This window comes from Lissotriton vulgaris, chromosome 8 (assembly GCF_964263255.1).
Source record: "Lissotriton vulgaris chromosome 8, aLisVul1.2, whole genome shotgun sequence".
Lineage (NCBI taxonomy): Eukaryota > Metazoa > Chordata > Amphibia > Caudata > Salamandridae > Lissotriton > Lissotriton vulgaris.
Genome location: NC_141696.1, coordinates 424,348,765 through 424,370,903, shown reverse-complemented (window position 1 = coordinate 424,370,903; position 22,139 = coordinate 424,348,765). Strand labels below are relative to the sequence as shown.

Below are 22,139 nucleotides of genomic sequence, written 5' to 3'. Positions count from 1 at the left end.
CAAACAAATCTAAAACTCTTTTCAACCTCGTAAAAGAGTTAGCAGGCGCCAATACATCAGCCAAACCTCTTCCTCTGAACAGTTTCCAGTCTGAAGAACTGGCGAAATATTTCACAACGAAGATTGAGACAATCTACCAGGATATATTAAAACAGCACCAGGTTCAAGCTAAAAGGGTGCAGGACCCCGGCCCTAACATAGAGGACATCTCCTCTGTCCTATGACCCACTAACATCGTGGCCCGGGATCGACGTTCAGGGTCTGCGAGACATCCTAGGGAAAGTAAAATCTGGCTCGCCCACCGACCCCCTCCCGATCTCAATGCTCAGACTCCTGGACACCCCACTACTCGCCGTGATATGCCAAACCTTGAACTTATCCCTCTCCACGGCTAAGGTCCCGGCATCCTGGAAACATGCCATGGTTTCACCTCTACTCAAGAAACCATTGGCTGATCCAAAAATCCTGGCAAACTTCCGTCCAATATCCCTCCTGCCCGTCTTCTCCAAAATCTTGAATAAACATGTCCATGAACACCTCGCAAGGTTTGCGGAGATTAATGATACACTGCACCCCTCCCAATCGGGTCCGCCCCGGATTCTCGACGGAGACAACACTGCTCGGAGTGATGGAAAATCTCCGCCTCCTGGTCGATAAAGGGGACTCAGCTGCGCTGATTTTACTCGACCTCAGCGCAGCGTTCGACACCATCTCCCACACCATACCGCTTGCCTCACTCTCCAACATGGGCATTAAAGGAAATGCACTGGATTGGATTGCATCTTTCCTGACACTCAGGACATTTCAAATCTCCTCCAGCACCGCGGCATCAAATGTCCATCTCTCCCCCTATGGAGTGCCACAAGGATCGGTGTTAAGCCCCCTGCTTTTTAATCTCTATGTAACCCCGCTCGCCCAGATCGCTGAAGCAGCTGGTCTTAATATGTTCACATACGCCGACGACTCACAAATCATATTCTCCCTCTCAAATAGTGACCACGACTCCCCCTCCCTCCTGCAGACAGGCCTCAGGAACATCGCCACCTGGATGAGCACTAATATGCTTAAACTTAACGGCAGTAAAACAGAGGTCTTAATAGTGGGTCCAAACCAAAACCTCTGGAATCCTAGACACTGGCCATCTGAAATGGGCCCCTTACCAACCCCGTCGCAACAAGTCCGTAATCTTGGCATTACCATTGACAATAGCCTAACTATGGAGCCCCAAGTCAACAACCTCACAGCCACCTGTTTTACAATTCTGAGATGGCTCAGAAAAATCATTTGGATGCTCCCAGACGACACACAAAAGACTGTGGTCAACGCATTAATCACCTTCCGTTTAGACTACGGTAATGTCCTCTACTTAAGGGCATCACAGGCAGTCATGCGACGCCTCCAACTGGTACAAAACGCTGCAGCTAGACTGCTATGCAAATGCCATAGGAGGGAACGTATGTCCGGTCACCTTAAGGCGCTCCACTGGTTAAGAATCGAAAATAGGGTTAAATTCAAAACTCCTAGCCTCATGCATAGAATAAAATGGGGCAATGCCCCCAGATACCTCCAAACCCTCGTGCATACCTACACGCCGGCTCGATGCCTGAGATCCTCCACTCAAGGCCTTTTCTGTGTCCCCAAAACACGCCGAGCGAGGATGGGAGGAAGATCCTTCTCCCTTCTAGGCCCCAAGCTCTGGAACTCTCTCCCGCAACCTCTCCGTTTGGAAATTTGCTACACTCATTTCTGCAAAGCCATTAAGACCTGGCTTTTCAACCAGTAACCTGCTCCAGTCTCTTTCCTGAGACTTCTTTCTGCCCTCATGGTTCAGTATTTTCCAGCGCCGGGAAACCCTTTTTGGGTAGCTGTCGCGCTCAATAAGCCCAATAAATAAATAAATAAATAAAATTCGGACCCTCCAGGTCTCTGCCATGTTGTAGACACAGTGGAGGATCTTCGGGGAGACTTCCAGGATCTATCCTTCAGTAGTGGAATGGATATTTTCCCGAGAACTGACCATGGACTTCCCCTCTGTTCCCAAAAGTTGTAGTTTTTCTCCCTGCATAAGATTATGCCGAAAGCTTGAGAGGTATTTGACCTACATCTTCCTGCCACTGACAGCAAAACACATTTCCTTGTGGACATCCTCTTGCCATCAGCACCGACAGCAGAGCCCGTGCTTCCTTTTAACCCCTCCCCTGCTGGTGACGGAACCACTCCGTCATCAGCCGCGGTCGCGCTGTGCTGATGACTGAGCGGTTCCGTCACGGCCCGCTCGGCACGTCTGCGCGGCACGGATTCTGTGCCTGCGCTCAGCGTTCCATTGAGCGGGCGGGGCGGTGACAGAACCGCTCCGTCATGAGCACAGCGCAACCGTGGCTGGTGACGGAGCGGCTCCTCTCACCAGCATGGACCCGCCACGCGGCCACCCCGCCACCTTAGCACTGCGGCGGAATAGCCGCTGCAGTGAAGGGGTTAATGAGGCCATACTACAACTGGTTATGGCAGCATGGTAGGAGCATTCTTCGGCCCCAGTGGTTAAAAGCCTAGTGGCTCACCGTCGCCATCTTGCGCCACGTGATCCCCCAGCCCCCTCTTTTCATTTTTCACCATAGAGTATGGTCATAGAAGCTTTCAGCTCTGGTCAATCGGATAGAGCTTTTCCAATAACCACTGATGACGGGGAATCAAAGCGGTTGGATGCCTGAGGGAAGAAAGTGTTTTCTGCGTGTGGCGCGGAGAGGCCGGCACCCCAACTGCCCAGGAACTCTTTCCCCCCACTGTGGGGATTCATTATGTGACCCCCCTCTTGTCTCCGCAGCCTAACGATTATTCAATGGAACTGTGCCGCTCCCGGGACGAGGTGGAAGAAGACGGCGGTCTCTTTAATTGGCACACTCTAGGCGAGTGGGTGGAGCCTGCACCAACGTCAAGTACGGCAGCTGACGATGCACAGGGGTGCTTGTTCACCGGAGGAGTTGGAGGCGAGTGTGGAGTGGAGTCGAGCGAGGAGTCGGAGATTGAATTCGGAGAAGCATAAGTGAGAGGAGGAACTGGATTAACACCTACGGCGGAGAGGAGAAGAGACCCGTTAGCGGCGCGGGAGCCAGGAGGCCATCGGCAACACGAGCCGCCCAGCTGCACGCCAGGAGGTGTGTGGCTCACCGAGGTATGGAGCCGTATAGCGGGTTGTGTGGGGAGAAGGGGTAGGTCAGTCCCGTGACCTCATACCCTGTTGTATTCCCCGGTAACCCCTTCCAGCACACCCCCTGTCCCTCACACGAGGCTGTAAATATTCACCCGTGGTGTTCATTCACTCCCTACCCCTCGCAACAGTTAGGACATCGGGCTTAGGACTGATACCTGTCCTTTCTTCCTTTTCTCCCCTCACGGCTCGCCTACTACCATCACGGAGCCGGAAGAGTCTAACTCCCGGAGAAGCCCCAGATGAAGCAAGAAGGAAGAAGACCGTACCAGGCCGAAGAGACGACCGGAAAGAAGCTGATCTCCCCGGAGGCCCCCTTTGAGAAAAACATGTACAGACTTTCTGTATTCACAAATAAAACCCGGTGTCACGAAAACTCGCCTCTTGCCCTTTCCTCCAAAACCCACTACACTGCGGGAAGCATGTCCCTGAAATCCATCAATGCAAACTGTCTCCTGGCACGTTTCAACTATGCCTGTGGTATATGGCCCAGATTGTAGTTCCTCTTTCACTGGAAGACATTCCGCAGCATTTACAGGAGGTGATACAAGACGCCCAAAATACCACCTGTCATATCATAAAATCTGGGTTAAATACAGCTGACTTGGTGTCCATTGCGATCGGCACTACCTCCGACATGCCTAACTTTGGACCTCCAGCATTTCACTGGACTTCCAGGTGAAACTACTGCCCCTGCTACTCAATGGTGGACACATGTTGGGTAAAAAAAACGCAGATTCAGAGCTTGTGCATTGTAAAATCATCAAGGCCACTGCTCCCTCCCTGGCTCTATTATCTCCTCCATCAAGAGACTACCATCAGTTTCAGTGTTTTTGAGGGTTGCAAAAGGATTTTTCCTTTTTACCAATGTCAACCATACCAACTGCAAACTCAAGAGCAGCCAAACCCACTGGTCTAACAGTACAGAGCAAGGCCAGATGAAGGAGCTTTGCATCCACCAGGCAGACCTCGTCCTCCTCCCTCTAAACCAGGTTAGCAGCCTAGATTACTCCTCTAAACCCACTTGGAACCTGTGGGAAGGCGAGTGACTTGCTTTTTCCCAGCCTTATGGGCCGTTGAAGGAGTTACACCATTCCATTCTTTCAGGCTCTACAACCATACACCGCCCTCTACTCAACCTTGACCTACTGCAACAGGAGGTTGCATTATTCCATCAGAAAGGCGCTGGAACAGGAAAAGAAAAGGGTTCTTACTCTCTGATGCTCTAGTAGAACAGTGGTCTCTCCATGATCCTGTACCTCAGGAAACTGAACTTTTTCCTCAAAATTAGAAACATTCAAGATTCTGACCCTAGCTCAAGTACCACTGCTGTTGTAACTTGGAGTCTGGATGGTGTCACTCGACCTGCAGTATGCATACTTCCACATCCCTATCTAGTGGTCACATTGGAAGGACTTGTGATTTGTGGTGGGTTCTACACACTGATTTCAAAACAAGTGAAGTGTAAATGTGCTCCACACACGTCGCACAGCTGAAAAAGTACAGAGAAACCCTTTAGTCCTCAGACATACCACTTGTATTCCTTTGTTTGTCCATGTTATATTCCACTAGTTTATCTCACTGATTTCCATTGTTTAAATTGACACAACCTGAATACCATATTTTTCAAAATGCTGTTGACATGCCTATCCAAGCCTTACTTGCCTGCAGGTGGTTTTCTGCAGCCCCAGGCACCCTTATTCAAAGGTACCCAATGCATTTCGTGCTACTACCAGCCTTTCCTTAGGGGTAGCTGCAAAGTTGAAAACAAACATCAGTGTGACACTACCAATTTGTAATATTGCCCTTTGGCTTGACATTGGCGACTTTAGTTTTAACGAAGGTGATGGCAGTGGTAAAAACCCAAACCAGGAGATTGGGCATAGCAATATTCCCTTATCTAGATGACTGGCTGGCCATAGTGTGTGCACAGAGGTGGTGTTGCACCATCTGCCGTTGACAACATCCCTGCTTTTCAACCATGACTTTTCAGCCAACTAGTCCTAGATACCTGCAACCCTTCCCAGTGATTCCAGTTCATATTGTCTATACGAGACACCACCATTTTCCGTGCCTTTACTCCACCACAAAGGATCAGTGACATCCAGAAAATGGTTACATCCTTTGCCAAGGTGCAAGACTTCCAGTCCTGAGACTCCTAAAATTCCTATGTTTGCTGGCTCCCTGCATTCCCTGCAATCACGTTGACACATGAGGGCCCTGCAGTCGTGCCTCTGCAGTGGCTGTACTATGGGGGAGTCCTGTCTGACTCCATTGTGATCTCTCCCCAGTGCTGCAGCAAAAGGGGCTTGGTGGAGGAATGAGATGAACCTGAGCTGCGTGATGGCCTTCACTCCTCCCTCTGGCTGTGACTAAGGTAGTGACGAATACCTCCACCTTAGGGTGGGGAGCCCATCTGTAGGATAGATCTGTGGTCTCCAGAATAACAGGTCATCAGTGTGTTAGAGCTGCAGGCGATTCAGCTGGAGCTAAAGGCCTTCCTCCCATCTGTAGGAAGCTGGGTCTTTATAAATGGACCAAAAAGAGGTACACTGTGTAAAAGAGTCCATGCAAACCTCAAAGGAAATACAGCGAAACAAATGATACCCCAAATGCTCTCCTTTGTGATAGTGTGGGCGAGCAGTTAGACATATCAGAGAGTCGTGCTAAGCATTTATTGCACATACAAAAGCAGTAAATGAGACACACAATCAATAAAAAAATCTTACACCAACACTGCAATTTTTGGGAGCCGTAATGTTTTCCTATGGGGGAAAAATATGTACTGCATTTGGGCACTTAACAGCGACTAACAGGACTGTTCTCCTGGCCTTAAGGTGAGTGTGTGGTAAGGTCCAGGTCCACACCAACAGGTCACCTCTGGAGGCTCTGGGGCTTCCAGGTGCAGAGGTGTGTCATGGCCTCCGGTGTCATATTCACTTCAATGGGGAACTGTCCAGTCAGAAAGAGGCTGCAAGCTGGGACGGGGGGGGGGCAGGGGGGGGACCAGCCCGGGGTACCAACAGGGTTGCTCGACCCTGGAGATGCTTGGGCTTGTAGAGACTCCTTTGGTCCACTTCTCCTTGGGCTGTGGTGTTCAGGTACAGTGGTGTCTTTTGGCATCTGGTTTGGTGCTGGAGTCTCTTGCGTATGGCGGGGGGCATGCAGAAAGAGACTGCAGGCGTTGACTGGAAGTCCAGTTTGGCCAGACCCAAGGATGGGGTCGGCTCTTGTGGGCTATGTCATCTTCCTTGAACTCGGGCTCTTGGGTGCAGGTGTAGAGGTGCTTTGAGGTGTCTGGTGGAGGCAGTCATTGAAGACTCACTTCTTTGACTTAGTTCTGCAGAAAAAGCGCAAACAGGGCAGGTGGGCCACTCGCAATGTGGGTCTCACTGCTCCTGAAATGCCTCGACATGCAAGACAGTTTTACCGCGATGGTGTCCGGACTGTACACAGCTAGCCTTGGTTGTTGCAAAGGGCCCAGCACCCCATGTATTTCTACTGTGCCGCTCCGGTGTGTCTGGGTGTACCCACACTTGGAGGGAGGACGGATCTGACCTGTAGGAGTACTACTACCTCTTCCTGGGAGGCTGCTGCATCTGTAGTCCCGGTGAGCAGCAGGTTGGTGAACCAGGTCTTGCTTCTTTGATGCCTGCGACTGGAGGGAAGTAGATCCTCTACTCTAAGGGAGTTTCTTTAGCAATTTGTGATGCACTGGTGGTCCTCCGGGTTTCTTGAAGTCTGCAGAGCTGCGGGATGAGTCAGTTGCTCCACAAGGATCTGGTGCAGCAGGCTGGCGGGCACGTTTGGCACCAAGTCGCCATGCTCCTTGGTCTTGGTTCAGCAGTCTTCTTTGTCCACTCCTTCTTTTGTGTCCAACCAAATCTGAAGCCCTGATGTCAGGCAGTCACTTACATATTCAATTTAAGGGGAGTGAGGGGTAGTAGCCAAGGGGTAACTTACCCCTGGGGGGTCGCTACACCACAGAATTCCAAATTCCACCACACACAAGATGGTGGAATTCCTTATTTCATGTTCTCCTACAGCTGGTCACCCTAAGGGTGTGTCCAGACTGGCAGTTTAAAACACCACCTGAATAGCTAGTTTTCCAGACTGACTTTGTGCATAATGGGCCCTGGCTAAGGGGGTTGGCATCCCGTCACCTCTGAGGGAAACAAGATTTGCATACCAAAGGCGGTGGGCTCTTTGAAGCTCCCTGCTTTGGAATGCTAATCAACTGGTCATCCTGCTGGAGTGGGAAGTGTTTGTCCAGACATGGATCCCCTGCTCACTGTGCCACTGGATTCAAGCTAGCCTGGCGGATGAGGGGTGATACCCCCAAACCGGCAACAGGATGCTTCTTTTCGATCCAGGGTGGACCTGGCCTGGCATTTCAGGCTGGACTTTTCCCATGGGGAGAAGGGTCAAGACTGATTTGGATATAGCTGGGTCCAAACTGGGTTGGCGTGGTGTGCAAAAGAACAATGGATTAAACCCAGACCTATGACTGGGGGGTGAATGGTTGATTTCTTTAGCATTCCGTCCATCATCTGCTCTTTTCGCTTTCGTTGCTCTAAATGGGAAGGGTGTACCTAGACGTGGGTCCCGTTCTCACGGTGCCACTGGATTCAAGCTAGCCTGGCTGATGAGGTGTGATTTCTCAAAACCAGCCCAAGGATGCTTCTTTACGGTCCAGGGAGGACATGGCCTGGCCGTTCGGGCTGGACTGTTTCCATGGGGAGCAGGGTCAAGACTGAATTGCATATGGCTTGGTCCAAACTGCTTTTTGAGCTAAAAAACATGGATTAAACCCAGATCTGTCCTTCGGGGTGAATATTTGGTTTGTTCAGCATTCCGTCCATTATCTTCTCCATTTATTTCTGGGGCAGAGCGCTCTGTCTGGATACATTTTTCCATATCCTGTCTGGTGAGAGGTATGTATAGTGCAGGTAACTGAACTGCGTAAATCTGAATCGGACATTCTGAGTAATTGTTTTGACAGACCCCCAAACACCTCTGCCAGGTAGTGTCAAAGAGTTCCATCGACAATCTTTCCTCACACCACCCCTCGAGCCTGGGAAGCATGTACCAGTAGGATCCTGAATCAAAGCCCCATACATGTTGGACATCACCAGCTCCTACTTGTTAAAGTAAACATCCATTCCAGTGGACCAGCTACCTGTGACAGGTCCCAATTAAGGTCAAACATCCTCCCTGCCACCCCACGGAGAGGTGAGTTAAGTTGAAATGTCCCGGGTCCAGGTTACCCCCCATTTCCTACTCCACCACGTCCTCCCATGTCGTATACCCTGCTGTTAAGTGTTTATCTGGTAAATCGCCGTCAAACACCTACAAAGTGGTGGTGCACATAACGGCAGACCAGGTGCATATGGTACTACCCTCTTGTCTCGATGTATGCATTTCCTCCAACACCAAACTGCCACCTTCACGAGTAAGTTTGGTATGGGGCGGTGATGCGCCTATTTACATTGGGTGAAGTATTCTTATCATGCAAAAAATGTAATGGCCAAGGGAAGGAATTGGTTACTAAAATGAAGATTGTGAGCCCATCTGTAGCTTGTTCGGTATAATGGAGAAGACATTGATGAAATGTGAACTATTGCTTTGGTATGCATGAAAAATAAAGCATTAATATTCCTTCTGTGCATTTGTATTTGTTTCAGTAATAGGCAATGAAATGAATGTTAGCCCCGGCCGTCGGTTTATGATTGATCTTTTGGTAAGCAGTTTAATGGCAGATGGAGGTTTGGAATCTGCTTTGAATGCTGCAATCACAGCAGAAATTCAGGTAAGTTCATTGTCATCAGTGTTTGGCAGTGTTAATGATGCTTCTTATTGCTAAATCCAGTGGGGTTTACAGTAGAGGATATTAAACAGTAGTAAATCTGGAGCAGATTAGAATTTTAAATGCAATGTTTTCCAATTCCAAACCTAAATGTTCAACAAATGTGTTCTTGTAGGATATTGAGGCGAAAAAAGAAGCACAAAAGGAAAAAGAAATAGATGAGCAGGAAGCTAATGCATCTAGTCTTCACAGGAGCAGCACTCCATTAGACAAGGATCTTATCAACACTGGAATATATGAGAGTGCTGGGAAGCAGACCCTTCCACTGGTTCAGCTGATACAGCAATTGCTGAGGTAAAAATTTGGTCACTGATAGCCTTTACATTCAAGTATAATATGCTGTAAAATCCTGACATTCTAAGCAAAGTGGCAGGTGGTCATAGCATGTGTATAGAACTTTGTGCAGCTTTGCTTTTAACCTATTTATTTTCTCAACAAAAAACAGGCATTTAGCACAGTAAACAAGAAAATCCCGTCTTTTAAATATTCATTTCACCAGGCATCAGTTTGCAAGATTGCAAGAAAGACTTCCTTAAAGTTCTTTTGCCAGTAACTAACCAGACCTGAGAAAGTGTAAACAAAAGATGTTTTAAAAAAAACCTGAAAGTAACTTTAAAAAAGAAGACTGTGCTTAGAAGTCTCTCTCTCTCATGTCTCAAAAGCCTGCATACATCTGTAATGCATTTACGCATTTCTCAACCTCTGTTTTACTGCTGAACTCTGAAAGAATATTTGTACCACTCCTTCTGCTCTTTTAGCTTTATAAAACAGGCTTCCTTTTGGAGACACTTGTTGCAATTCTTTGTTTTACTCAATGTTCAAGAAAATTATTTTTTGTACTATGAGTTAGTTTGTTTAGGCAAAATACGCTAAAAAAACAGCTGCACAATACCAGAGTTAAAACTACTACAATTGCTTAAGTTAAAAAAAAAAAGAAAAGTGGGCTGCATTCACCATGACATCACTTGACCCCAAAGTAAGTGACATTTTCCATCCCCTCAGGCTATGCCTGAGGAATAAATATTTAAGAATTGCTTTCTTATTGCTGACATAACAGAACCGGTTGGAAATAAAAAGTTGCATATTATAAATCACACCCACTAGGCATCTGCATTTCCTCCTAAAGTAGATAAAAAAGATATATCTCCGACCAGGATCAACGGAGACCTGCAAATACAATCACTTATTTCGAGGACCTAGATCTGGTAGTTTTTGCATTTTATTTTGAATCTTTTATTAGATTTCATTCTATATTCATCACAGAAAAAAATAATTCAAATAAGAAATTTAAAGCTACCCTTCTAATTCCTACTTAAACAATCAAACTATTAAAGTCTTACATCGAAACACACAGTTATGTGCTATACTTTTGCCTGTCACCAAAATCACCCTTCAAAATGCGGGCTGTTAAATCTGGCCATATGGTGTTAATGATGTGGACTGCTAACCTGCAAAAAGCTAGATGAGGCAGAAGGAGATTCAGGAATCGATCCATAAGAACACAGTCGGTGGTCGTTTCAGAGCACATGAGCATCAATCTCTTGAGCAAAAATAAAAACAAACAAAAGAACACACAAACAAATAATGGTTTCAAAGAAGCACTAACTAGAATGAACATGGTACTGGCATTAGGGATTATGTTCCAGAATAAAGAAGTGCAGCTACAGTATTGCTCTCCGAGCCAAAACAATCTAAACTATATACGCTATAATTAAACCAAAGTATATAACTCACTAACAAGAATTACGTATTATATTGCCTGTCCAGACGTACAACGCACAAAAGAGGAGCAACCTCTCAGGTCCTCGCCCTTGTCATGCACCCAAATTATAAGTAGTTCTAACTGAAGTCAAGGAACCTGAATAAGCGCTGGCATGCTCATAAGTAATGTCAAGCCATGTGGGCTTAATTGGTCTGGAAGAGATCCTTGCTGGTTTTGTAAGCTCCTAATGTATTACTTTGGCCATTTCCTGGGAAGGAGGATAGATTTTCCAAATGGCAGTTAAAGCTTTTATCCACAATATATTTCTAGATGAGAGAGATGGATAAATAAAACTTAGGAATTGTGACTCCAGAGTTCAGACAAGCACATTGGATAGCTTTACTGTTGTTGTTAATCAACGTAAGCCAGCATAGGATCAGAAACAGCATGGGACAGGACTTATTTTGAAGAGATGACTGCTTTAGATATGAAAGAAGAGTCATATGATAACTTTCCAACTTTACTATTAAGTGGAAGTTTGGAACAAAATGTTAATACACTAAGAAGATGTTATCAGTCAGACTATGAAGTGTTACTTTAATGGGGTAGTGTTGTTAGTTAACGGACGAATGAAAATTATTTGAACAGCAACTGATACCCTTAGGGCCGATCTGGTGCTAGGTTACTGGTCGGGAAACAGCAAAGAGTTAAGGGAGCTTGAACAGCCAGGTTTTTGATAAGCATGCTTAGACCAGATACTCTTCGGTAGAGAATAGATCATGAGGAAGGTTGTTCCAAACTTGAACAAAGGAAGAAATAGTGGCCTCCCACACAAGCTTCTATAACACAAAAGAGGGTAAAGAGCTTGGGTTCTAAGAGCCAAGGTTAATGCAGGACATTAACAAAAATGGTGTCTGACTTGAAGGATTGAGCAGAATGTAGGGCCCACTGGCAGACATAATACTTTCAAGATTTAACTTTTGGCTATAACTGCAGAACCCGAATATGAAGAGCAATGGGAGAACAAGGACGAAGTCCCAGAATGAGGCATTGGGTCACCATCTGGATGACGTGAAGATAACAAGGAAAACAGGTCGCGTTCCCGTAATCCAGTTGGGAAGGAATAATAACTTAGACAACATATTTTAGTAGGTAGAAGAGGGATTATCCTTTGGAGCATTCTGAGGTAAAAGGAGTAGCTGGAGGCAACTCAGCTGACAATTAGAAAAGTATCAAAATAGAAGCGAGGATTACTGGCAGACAGGACCAGGATAAGAGGTGGATCCAGTTTATTGGGCCACCACTGTGGAGTCAGGAAGGTTTGTGGGACACCCAATGTAGGTACATCTGTGTTGTCAAAATTTTGTTTAAGGCAATTACCTAAAGTAGTTCTTAGACAGACTGCTCAAAATACATGCTGTAATTTTAAATTAAGTAACTGAAAGAGAACTGTGGTACGCTTGGCTGAACTCAGAACATCGCAAGCTTTGAAACAGTTATCTATGGGTATAGTAATATGCAAACAGAACTCATTACCAAGACATCCAAATCACCTACAAACTCTACTGTCCATCAGAAAGAAAACATATTTATTCAAACTGGACTTGAACTAATTTCTAGTCACCTTTACTTCTGTTGATAGACTGTTAATTTCACCATTCTGTGTGTTGATCGTTAATCTCCCTCCTCCTCTTCTTTTGCCAATGTGGTCTTCCATCGATTTTGCTCTTCTGACAATATCCACAAGAGGCCATACTTTAGTGGTAAAAACATATATACTTCCAGGTTATGGCTGCAGATTTGTAAATTAACTGTCTGTGGCTTTTAAGTTACTTGGCCACAATCTACGGCGCTCCATACTAGGCTTGGGTCAGATGTCAGCGTGGAAGTTTATTCCTCAGTTCAAGGTGATATTGAATTTGTTGGATGATGTCTAAATGGATTCCATCTACTCCTTTCCCTTTCCCCTCTCACAGTATATGTTTACAGTATTGTAACGACCGGATTCTCGAACTAAACAGCCTACCAATCGTAGCTAACCCAGTCGTCATGCAACCACACCCTTCTCAGGTCATATAACATATATCTAGAATACCCACCTGAGAATGGGAAAAGAGCTATTTACAAGCCTGTATAGTCACAGATACCACTAACATCTAAAGAATTTCATATTACGTCCTATAGTCACCTCACTGAATAACTGATTCTTTAACGTCACCCGACGATTCTTTAACGTCACCCGACGATTCTTTAACGTCACCCGACGATCTGTACTTAGCCTCCTAACTACTGTATCTACACTAATAAGGATTCACCTTTAAAAGTTATCCCTCAAATGAAGCTCACACTCTCCCCCCCCATCTTCAGTTACCTTCTCAGAAGGGAATATGCCATCCTTCTGTACGTCAGCACCTGGTTAAAAGGAAAGGTTAATCTCATTCATAAAAACAACATTCAAAGATATTCATTACTAAGACCTCTTTATTCTACAGTTAAGCATAGCAGAATGAACAAAAGAAACATAATTTAGCTTAGTCACTACCTATGACCTAATATATATATATATATATACACTAGCTTAGATTGCCTCACCTTAGGCGTGCGCCTTTCCATCTTGGCAGTTGAGTCGGTCTCTCTCTCTCTGTCGCTCGGTCTTCAATCTGTTCCGGACTCTGCTCTGCACCCACGAATGCACGTCTGCACCGCTATGCCTCGTCTAGACTGCCACGGTTCCAAAACACTCGAACCCTCTTCTGGTTTCAGTCTCCACAGCGCCTGTACGATGTCACTACAAGACCTTCAATCACTTTCCTTCTTCATCTCAGGATTTTAACTCGCTGAGGACACCACACTCTCTGCACCAGCCTTCTGACCAACTTATTCTATCCACTCCGCACGTCTTCTCTTTCCACCTTCTGCCCTCTCGCTCCTTGATAATATAGAGCTCTCTCTCTCTCTTCATGGAAATTTCCAGTAACAGGCCGACTCCCACCAAATTCCTGTAGCAGTCCCCAGGCTCCCTGCGCATCCACAGTGGCCACTTGCGTATTGCGTCTAGAGCCGGGGAGACCAACACATTCCTTTGATAAGGGCCAGTCTTGACCGGTTTCTTACTAGCGAAAAACAGGCTAAACTCTAAACATTACCTCTATCCTACAAGCGCTTCAGACAGACGAGGCAGACTCAAAGATGGCTTCTCTCTAGCTTTTAGGCCCGAAAAGAGGTAAAGACGGCACTAAACCCTGTCAAAGTACATAGGTAAACCCTACAAACAAGCGCAAATGCTACTAAAACTAAGATGGCAGTGGATCATAGTCACCACCAGTCTAAAAATAGAACAAATTATCCTGTCACTACAAGTATATGTATTGTTTTGGCTCGGAGATCAATACTGTAGCTGCACTTCTTTATTCAGGAACTTCTTCCCGAATGCAAGTACCATGTTCATTCTAGTTGGTGCTTCTTTGAAATCGTTATTTGTTTGTATGTTCTTGTTTGTTTTTATTTTTGCTCAAGAGATTGATGCTCATGTGCTCTGAAACGACCACCGACTGTGTTCTTATGGATCAATTCCTTAATCCCCTTCTGCCTCATCTAGCTTTTCGCAGGTTAGCAGCCCACATCATTAACACCATTTGGCCCCATTTAAGAGTAAGCATTTTGGAGGGTGATTTTGGTGACAGGCAAAAGTATAGCACACAACTGTGTGTTTCGATGTAAAAATTTAATAGTTTGATTGTTTAAGTAGGAATTAGAAGGGTAGCTTTAAATTTCTTACATTTAAGATTCTGACAAAGAGTTCAAGGTCTAAACTCTGACACGAAGAGAAGAATTTTGCTGAAGTGGCTCTGTACTAAGGACATAGCTTATCATGCATTCGGGAAGTCAACTTAATGTTGAGAAATGTCTTCCGCCACCACTCCCAATCACTACCCGGTGCAATACTATTCTCTGGATCGTGTATAGACTAAGGGTTTGGCAATTTTGTTTCAGAATGGCACACATTGTCAGGAAACATTGACTCAAAGGTAAGGAGAGTAAATTGCATATCCTCACAGGAAGATTGGAAGGAGATTTTGTTACTCTGGCTAATGACTATGGTCCACCAGATTGAGGTTATAATTTTACAAGAACTTCTTTGAACACTTAACAAAGCTTACTGAGGGTTTATTGACAATGGGTGGAGCTTGTAATATAGAATTTCACCCCCAAAACGACCGGTCACATGCACAAGGGAATGGTTACGGAGCACCTAGGGTGTTACACAATGGTCTTAAAGATCTGAACTTATTCAACATTTGAAGATCACAACATCCCAATGACAGAGAGAGTGTGCCGTTTTCCAAATCTGCATAGAACCTCCTCCAGATTAGATATGTTTTACACTCCACAAATAAATCTTCGGTTCTTTCCACAGAGCGGAATTGACACACAAATGTTAACAGATAATGATACTTTAGGGATAATCTGAATGCTGGGATTACAACCCCCTCTGTTCAGAGAACCTGGTGCATGAGCGACTTAACTTTTATAGACCCTCATGGTTAGAGATTCAATTAGAGAAGCTTTAGAGCACTATTTGAAGGAAAATTATGATGCTTTCACTTCATTGGTAATACACTGGTGCGCTGCTAAATCAGTGATACACGGCAAGCATTTCACACCCTACAGTTTTTTGTTTTTTTTTACTCAGTAAGGCTTGGAATTTAGACTTAGAATCAAAAATGCAAAACCTAAAGGGTAAGCACAAAGCATCAGGATCACAGAAAATGTATAGTGCTTCTCACAAAGCCACTCTTAATGTGGGCGACAGAGCAAGGAATGCTTTACACTTAACAAAATTATTAAGACAAAGGAAGTAAAGCCAGTAGATTACTTGCTTATAAAATCAAGCTTACTCCGAACAGAAATAGAAGCCAAGGCATACATTTAAAATTGGGGACTAAACTCTCAGAAAACCTCATGATATAATGCCTACATTTTATGAATACTATGACACATTGTATACTGCTGCAACTACTGATTAAACTGAGCAAGATGAATATCCCAAGGGTACAGAGTTCCCATTTATCCCAGGAGACCGATTAGAACACTTGGAAAATTTGAGAACACCTCTAGAGGTTAGTGAGGTGATGAAGTCACTTTCAGGCAACGAAACTCCTGACCTGTTGGGTTGATTCCATTTATAAAATATCAAGTATATATAACCCAAGCTCCTCCGAAGAATCAAAGTGGGGACTATGGCATATTGACCTGAAGTGTATGTTGACTGGGTTGGTGGCGATGGGAGGGTGCTATTATTTAGATGCACTAAATCAATACATCTTAGCTAAGACGAATCCTACATGTGTTAACCTGAAAAGGCTGCAAGGGTTACTGTATAGTTTGATGGTGGAGCGGTTTGCCTTGGCTGATATGTACTCATGGCTTTGCGCTATTCTCAGTAAATTGGCTGTTTTGATATCATTAGATGTAGTAACTGTTTATATCTGATAGAGACTACTAGCCGCAGATTCCTTCACGTAAAATTATCTCCAGGCGTGAGACTGGATCCAGAAATTTTTTGCCACAGCATCACTGTGCGCCGGGGGCGGGGCAACATCACACGACTCCGCCCAGGCGTCCGCGCACGTGACAGCGAGGTCACATAAGCCCCACCCCAGGGCGCCTATATCAGTTTTTTCTTTTTCCGTGTGCAACGCGGATCTGGTCTTGCTGCGAGCCTGTTTGGGGCCCTTTTTTCTTCACCATTGTCTTCTGTCTTGGTGGAACAGTGTGCAAATGCCTATGGGATTCAAAACTTGCACGTCGTGTGGGCGTCTTATGTCATGACGGACCCTCATCTCATTTGTATGTGGTGTTTGGAGGATCACAGCACCACTGATTGTGAGGCGTGCCAACGCTTAAGTCGCAGCGGGAGCCCCGAATGAAACTTCTATTGACACGCCTCTCCAGGTCGACCTCCTCCCCTCGATCTGCCTCGGCAGACGGCTTCAGATATGGCCGTGGTCGTGGTCCTCGTCCTTCTCCGATGTCGCAAGAACGTCCCTCCCCGTGGGTAAGTGTCGCAGTTTGTCCCCGGTTGCTGGTGTTCCGCCTTCCGGGGGTGTAGACTCTCTGCGGGTGATGCGGCCCCGCGTGTCAGCCTCCTATACACCGTTTCCCGGTGCTGGGGCGTCGAGAGTCCAGATGGAGACATACGCGGCGGCTTTGCAGGCCTCGCTGGCGTCTCCTCCTCCTTCCCCTCCTGGGGCGTCGGCGGATTCCTTGCCTCGCGTGGGGCCCTCCGCAGTGCCGCCAGTGGCTCCGGCCCCGACTGGTTCGGATCCAGGCTTGGAAGATGTGGTGCTGTTGGGGTGCGGCCCCTCTGGGGTCCCTCCTTCAGGCCACGGTGCCTCTGCCTCACCGCAAACTCCAGCGGGAGTCCCTGTGGTGTTGCGGCAGGTCGCCGGGGCTCGGGTCGCATCCGAGCCCCGCTCGGCACTCTGGCCAGGCGAAGGCCTCGTCCAAGGCTGAGCTGACGCCGCCACGGCACTGGTGCCTGCTTCGGGCAGTGCCACAGGGGTTGGTGACTTCTCCACGTCCCGCTCTGGGTTGAGGTGGGGTGGGGACTCCCCGGCCCCCTCCTGCTCCTTCTCGTCCCTCCCCAGGGGCGGCTGCTCGTCGGAGGGTGAGTCGGAGGTTGATTTGTCCCTGGCGCCGCCGCATGGGTTGTCTGACCTCCTCCATAACATTCTGGGCCGAGGCTGGCGGAGGGCTTCGTGTCACTCCCCCAGTCCCTCTCGTTCCTCCATGCGGGTGGCTGCCTATGCGGAGGTCGGGTCGTTCCGGCGCAGCCCCTTGGCCTCTTCGGCTATGGCTCCACTCTGGTCCCCAGCGCGGTGTGACTTGGAGGAGCCCTATCCTGTCTCTCCTTCCGCACCGGATGGTGCTGGCGTCCTGCCTCAATGTGCGGACTCTATGGCTCCACACATAGGTCGTGCCGCGGATTCGTTTTCGGACGCTCCCTCTTCTCCTGAGGCTAGCTGCATATTGGTATCCTCTTCCCCGGAGACTGGCCGCCATGTGGTGTCTGTTTCACCGGCATCGTCGAAGGGTGGGTCCCCGCTTTTTTTGAGGCCCAGGTGCTCGTCAGGTCCCCCATTCTTCAGTACCTTCTGGCTTCCAGGTCTGGGCTTTGCCCGTCCCGCTTGGATTCGGGGACGGCCGCCTTAGTCTGCAGCCTTCACCCACGGAGGAACTGCTTTCTTCTCCGCTGGGCCCTACGGAGGCGGGTGCGGCCTTCGCTCACGCGGTGTCCATGACTGGGCATTCTGTGCATGGGAGACCCAATTGCTAATTTCCTGGCGGACCATCTCTTGGAGGTTCTACACCAGGGCTCTGGTGGGACCGAGATCTTGCTCCCCTGTGAGGGTTTGCTCCTTTCTTCACTGACTGGTACTTGGAGGCTTCCCACCTTGGGGATCCAGTGCCTCAACACCTTCTGCACTCCTACACCGACACCTTCCGGCATAGCGTGACCCGGTGTGCCTCTCCCTTTATCCCTCTGCTGCCAGTCCACTTTTGCGGACCGCTTTTCCCTCCCTGCCGTCACTGTTGACTCTGCCATCCCGGGAGGCCCGCTGGCTGGGCTCTTGGGGCGCAACATGTTTATCTCGACCAGTGCTGCCCTGTGGGCCCTTAACACCATGTGTGTATTGGCGAGAGCCTCCTCTTGTTTGTGGGACTCTGCTGAGTCTCTGGGATCCGTGGCTTCCCAGGAGACTGTTCAGGTAGACTTACAGCATCATGCTTTGGATGCCGGGAGCTAGTAGCTTATATTCTCCGCTCCGCACTGGACATCTCGGAGGTGCTGGGCCGGGATATGGCTTCCTTAGTCGCCCTCCGTCGCCATGCTTGGCTTCGGGAAGGCGTGTTCCCTGAAAACATCGGGAGCGGCTCATTGATCTTCCGTTTGATGGCAGCCTGTTCTCCCATGCCCCGGCTGACTCCGCCATCCAGAGGTTCCTGGCGGGGCTCCGTCCTCCTTCTCCTCCTCCGCCTTATTCTCCTCCTCCTCCTCCTCCGCCTTATTCTCCTCCTCCTCCGCCTTATTCTCCTCCTCCTCCTTCCCCTTCTCAGTGACTGCTGAGTTGGGCTGGGTTTTGGCCTTTTGGATTCCCCTGATGTAGATGGGGTTTGCTGGCCGTTGAGTCCTCCTTGCTTGGGCTTTGGCATTGTTGGCTGCTGGACGGCCCTTGTTGCATGTGTGTGTGTTTTTGCTGGAATTGTTACACAGACTTGGCCCTGAGATTAGGCCTTCTGTTTTTCTCTGGGCTAATGTCAAGCCTTCCGCGGGGCTATTTTTTCCCCCGTGACACTTTTTGCTTTCTCCTCTGCTGCGGAAGTTCTTCCAAAGAGGGTTCCCGTGTCTTGGGACTTACCGTACCCTATGTGGGGAAGTGGTAGCTGTTATATAGCTATATTCTGCTGGGGAGTGCTGGGTGCCTGTTCTCCATGGCGTTTCTGTATGTTGCTATTGCTTCTTTAGGTTGTATGCGCGACCCTTGTAGTAGTGGATCTGGGCATTCCCTCTACTTCCTGCTCTTGTGCTGAGAGTTGTGACACTTCTGTGTCCTTGCTTCTGGTGGCTTATGCTTTGGCTGCCGTTCTGGCTGGCCTGTTTCCTTCCCTCTGGGTGGGCGCGTCCCTTCCTTGGTTTCCTTGGGCCCTCTAGGCTTCTTCTGGTTCCTCTGCCTGTCCTGGCGTTGGGTGGAAGCTCTGTTGCCTTAGGGGTGGAGTGGGATGCTTGGGCCTCTCCGGCCTTGCCCTTGGTCCCTCTATAGGGAGTGCGCGGGCCCCTTCACTTTTCCTTCTTCCTCCTGCATCCCTCTTGATTTTGCTAGTGTTGGACTTGTGGGGGTTCTCTTGCCTGGTAGGGGAGAGGTTACTCCCTGGTCTACAGGTCTGGTCCCCTGTGGGCCCCTGTCCTGTCCAGATTTGTGGGGTCCTTTCGCAGACCCTCCTTCCCCGTGCGTATTGCTAGGGTATCTATTCTACTTGAAGGAATCTGCGGCTAGTAGTCGATCAGATTTATGAGTTACTTACCTTTGATAACAATGTATCTGGTAGAGGCGATTCTAGCCGCAGATTCCTTCACGGCCCGCCCTTCCTCCCCGATGTGCGAGGGCCCCATGGCTGGTCTTCGGTACTCGCCTCCCGGTGGGGGGAGCTATGTCCTCTGTGAGTACCTTCTTTGCTCTTGACGGGGGCTCCGTCTGGTTGCTGTTCTTCCCTCCTCTTTGGTTCTGGGAAGTTGGGGTTCTGGTGCTCCTATGCCCCGCTGCGCTAGCTGCTCCAGGTTGGATAGGTTTGCCTCCAATCTCTACCCTCCCTTCCTCTACTGCTAAGGATCCGGGCCCCTCTGCCTCTTCTGAGTTGGGGGTCCTTTGGTCGCCCTTACCCCTGTTTCTTGTTGGGTGGTTGCCCTCTATGCTGGGTGGTTTGGAGGTTGGTTGTTCCTGCCTGTTAGGACTGTCTCCCTTCCTTGTTTCGGGGTGTGGGTTGTAGGACTGCCATGACTTTTTACGCAGGTTCCCTGTCTCCGAGGGAGAGGGGTGGCTGTCTATGTATTGCAGGGTGGCTGCTCAGGGCTCTGCTCTGTTATTCTTTCTCTCCCTGCCCTTGGACACTGCGACGTTAACCTGTTTCCTATGGGGTCTCTTCCCTTTTTGTATACTCTTTCGCACACTGTTCCCACGCTCCCACAGTTTTTTATCTGGTGGCTCCACGTTGCGGTGCGGACAAGTTATCCGACAAAAACTGACGTAGGTGAGCTGGGTTGGGGCTTATGTGACCTTGCAGATGACGCCTGGGCGGAGCCGCCTGATATCGCTCCGCCCCTGGTGCGCAAGGATGCTGTGGCAAAAAGTTTCCAGATCCAGTCTCACGCCTGGGGTTAATTCTACTTGAAGGAATCTGCAGCTAGAATCGTCCCTACCAGATACATCGTTACCGAAGGTAAGTAACTCGTACTTTATCATTTTAGCAGTTTAAGTGCTCACAAGTTGGTCTACAGAGCATCTTCATACGTAATGTATTGATATTAAAGTAAAGAAATTGGTGGTTTCCATTTTTAATTATCTGTATAAATGTGACTACACCTTATGACTATTGAGCATTGTGGTGTGAAACGTATGTTATATATATTTTGCTACACAATTTAGTAAATCTATTTTAAACAAATACTTATAATCACTTAATCAAAGAAAACAAGTGAGCATTAATACTTAGTAAGTGGCCAAATAACCTGTGCAGTTAGAAGAAAAGACAGGCAGCTGTTGTAGAGGGGGTATTAAAGTGTGTTGCAAATCACCAGGTTTCTTGAAGACTCACATTAATGCTGGTTCAATCCTTCTGGATCTGTATATTGGTGATCTACCATGTGGGATTACATTCCTTTCACCTGACCACTCCGTAAGATGTCATCATGAGCATTTTTTCCTACGGGAAACAAAAAAGCTTTTGAAACCAAAAAGACAGGAAAGACCTCTGACTTGATAAGACAAGTGTATTTTTAGGGCTCGGCCTACGTCCCACGAAGTGGGTGTGGCTTAAGAGTCCTTTAGTGAGGACTTCGAAAATCTAACCTACGACTTCCAGAGAAGCTCGTGATTTTTGGTAGTTATTTATGTCAGCTGCATGGCAATTGGCCCTCGCATGGCTGTGTTTTTACAAGCCAGCACGCAATAGGTCATAGGCTGTAGAGTTACTCCGCTTCCTGCATATTCCGTGCGGACACGCGCAGCAGAAGGCTATATTTCATCAATTACCAGCTGTCAGGGGCCGTGGTAATTAAAGCCAGATGCTCGGCGCGCATTCACCTCTTTCCAGTTACTTTTTTTTTCAGCTGTGTGCGCGCGCATGCTGGCTCCCTGCCAAAGCTTGTTTAGATTTATCATTTTCGTTGTTGTGATAGGAACATTCAGCAACATAAAGTATGTGCTACAATACAACAGATATGAATATGTGAATGGCATGAGTCTGTTGTATGTGAAAGTGACAGGACAGCTGGGCACCGATAAAACACGTGTTCCCATTCCAATCTGGGCACCACCCCTTTAGCAGCTGGAGGAAAAACACAAGGGCTTTTCTCAACAGCTTTGAAGAAAAGGCAAGTCTCGCTGTTTGAGCTTTTAGATTACTACAGTCCATGTCTAATCTTTCTCATGAGTCCTACATTCACCAGCGATTGAATGTTATCTGGAATTAAGAGATGATAAAGTCTGGTGAAAAGAGGATCGAAGTCCCCTTGTACATATTGTTTTAGAAGTTGCAAATTTTACTAGCGTCTATATATAATGTTTTGCAGCGCTTTGCGTGTTGAA

General features: G+C 47.7%; 1 protein-coding gene across 5 annotated transcripts in view; it reads left to right on the top strand.

Annotated features, from left to right (window-relative positions):
* The window catches only part of HERC2 (HECT and RLD domain containing E3 ubiquitin protein ligase 2), a 1,676,463-nt gene that overhangs the window by 298,834 nt on the left and 1,355,490 nt on the right, over positions 1-22,139 (top strand). For all 5 annotated transcript variants that reach the window (XM_086934186.1, XM_086934185.1, XM_086934187.1 and 2 more), the window contains exons 19-20: positions 8,890-9,014; positions 9,187-9,365. In XM_086934186.1, coding sequence (XP_086790312.1) covers positions 8,890-9,014; positions 9,187-9,365 — 304 coding nt within the window. The remainder of the gene's footprint in view (positions 1-8,889; positions 9,015-9,186; positions 9,366-22,139) is intronic.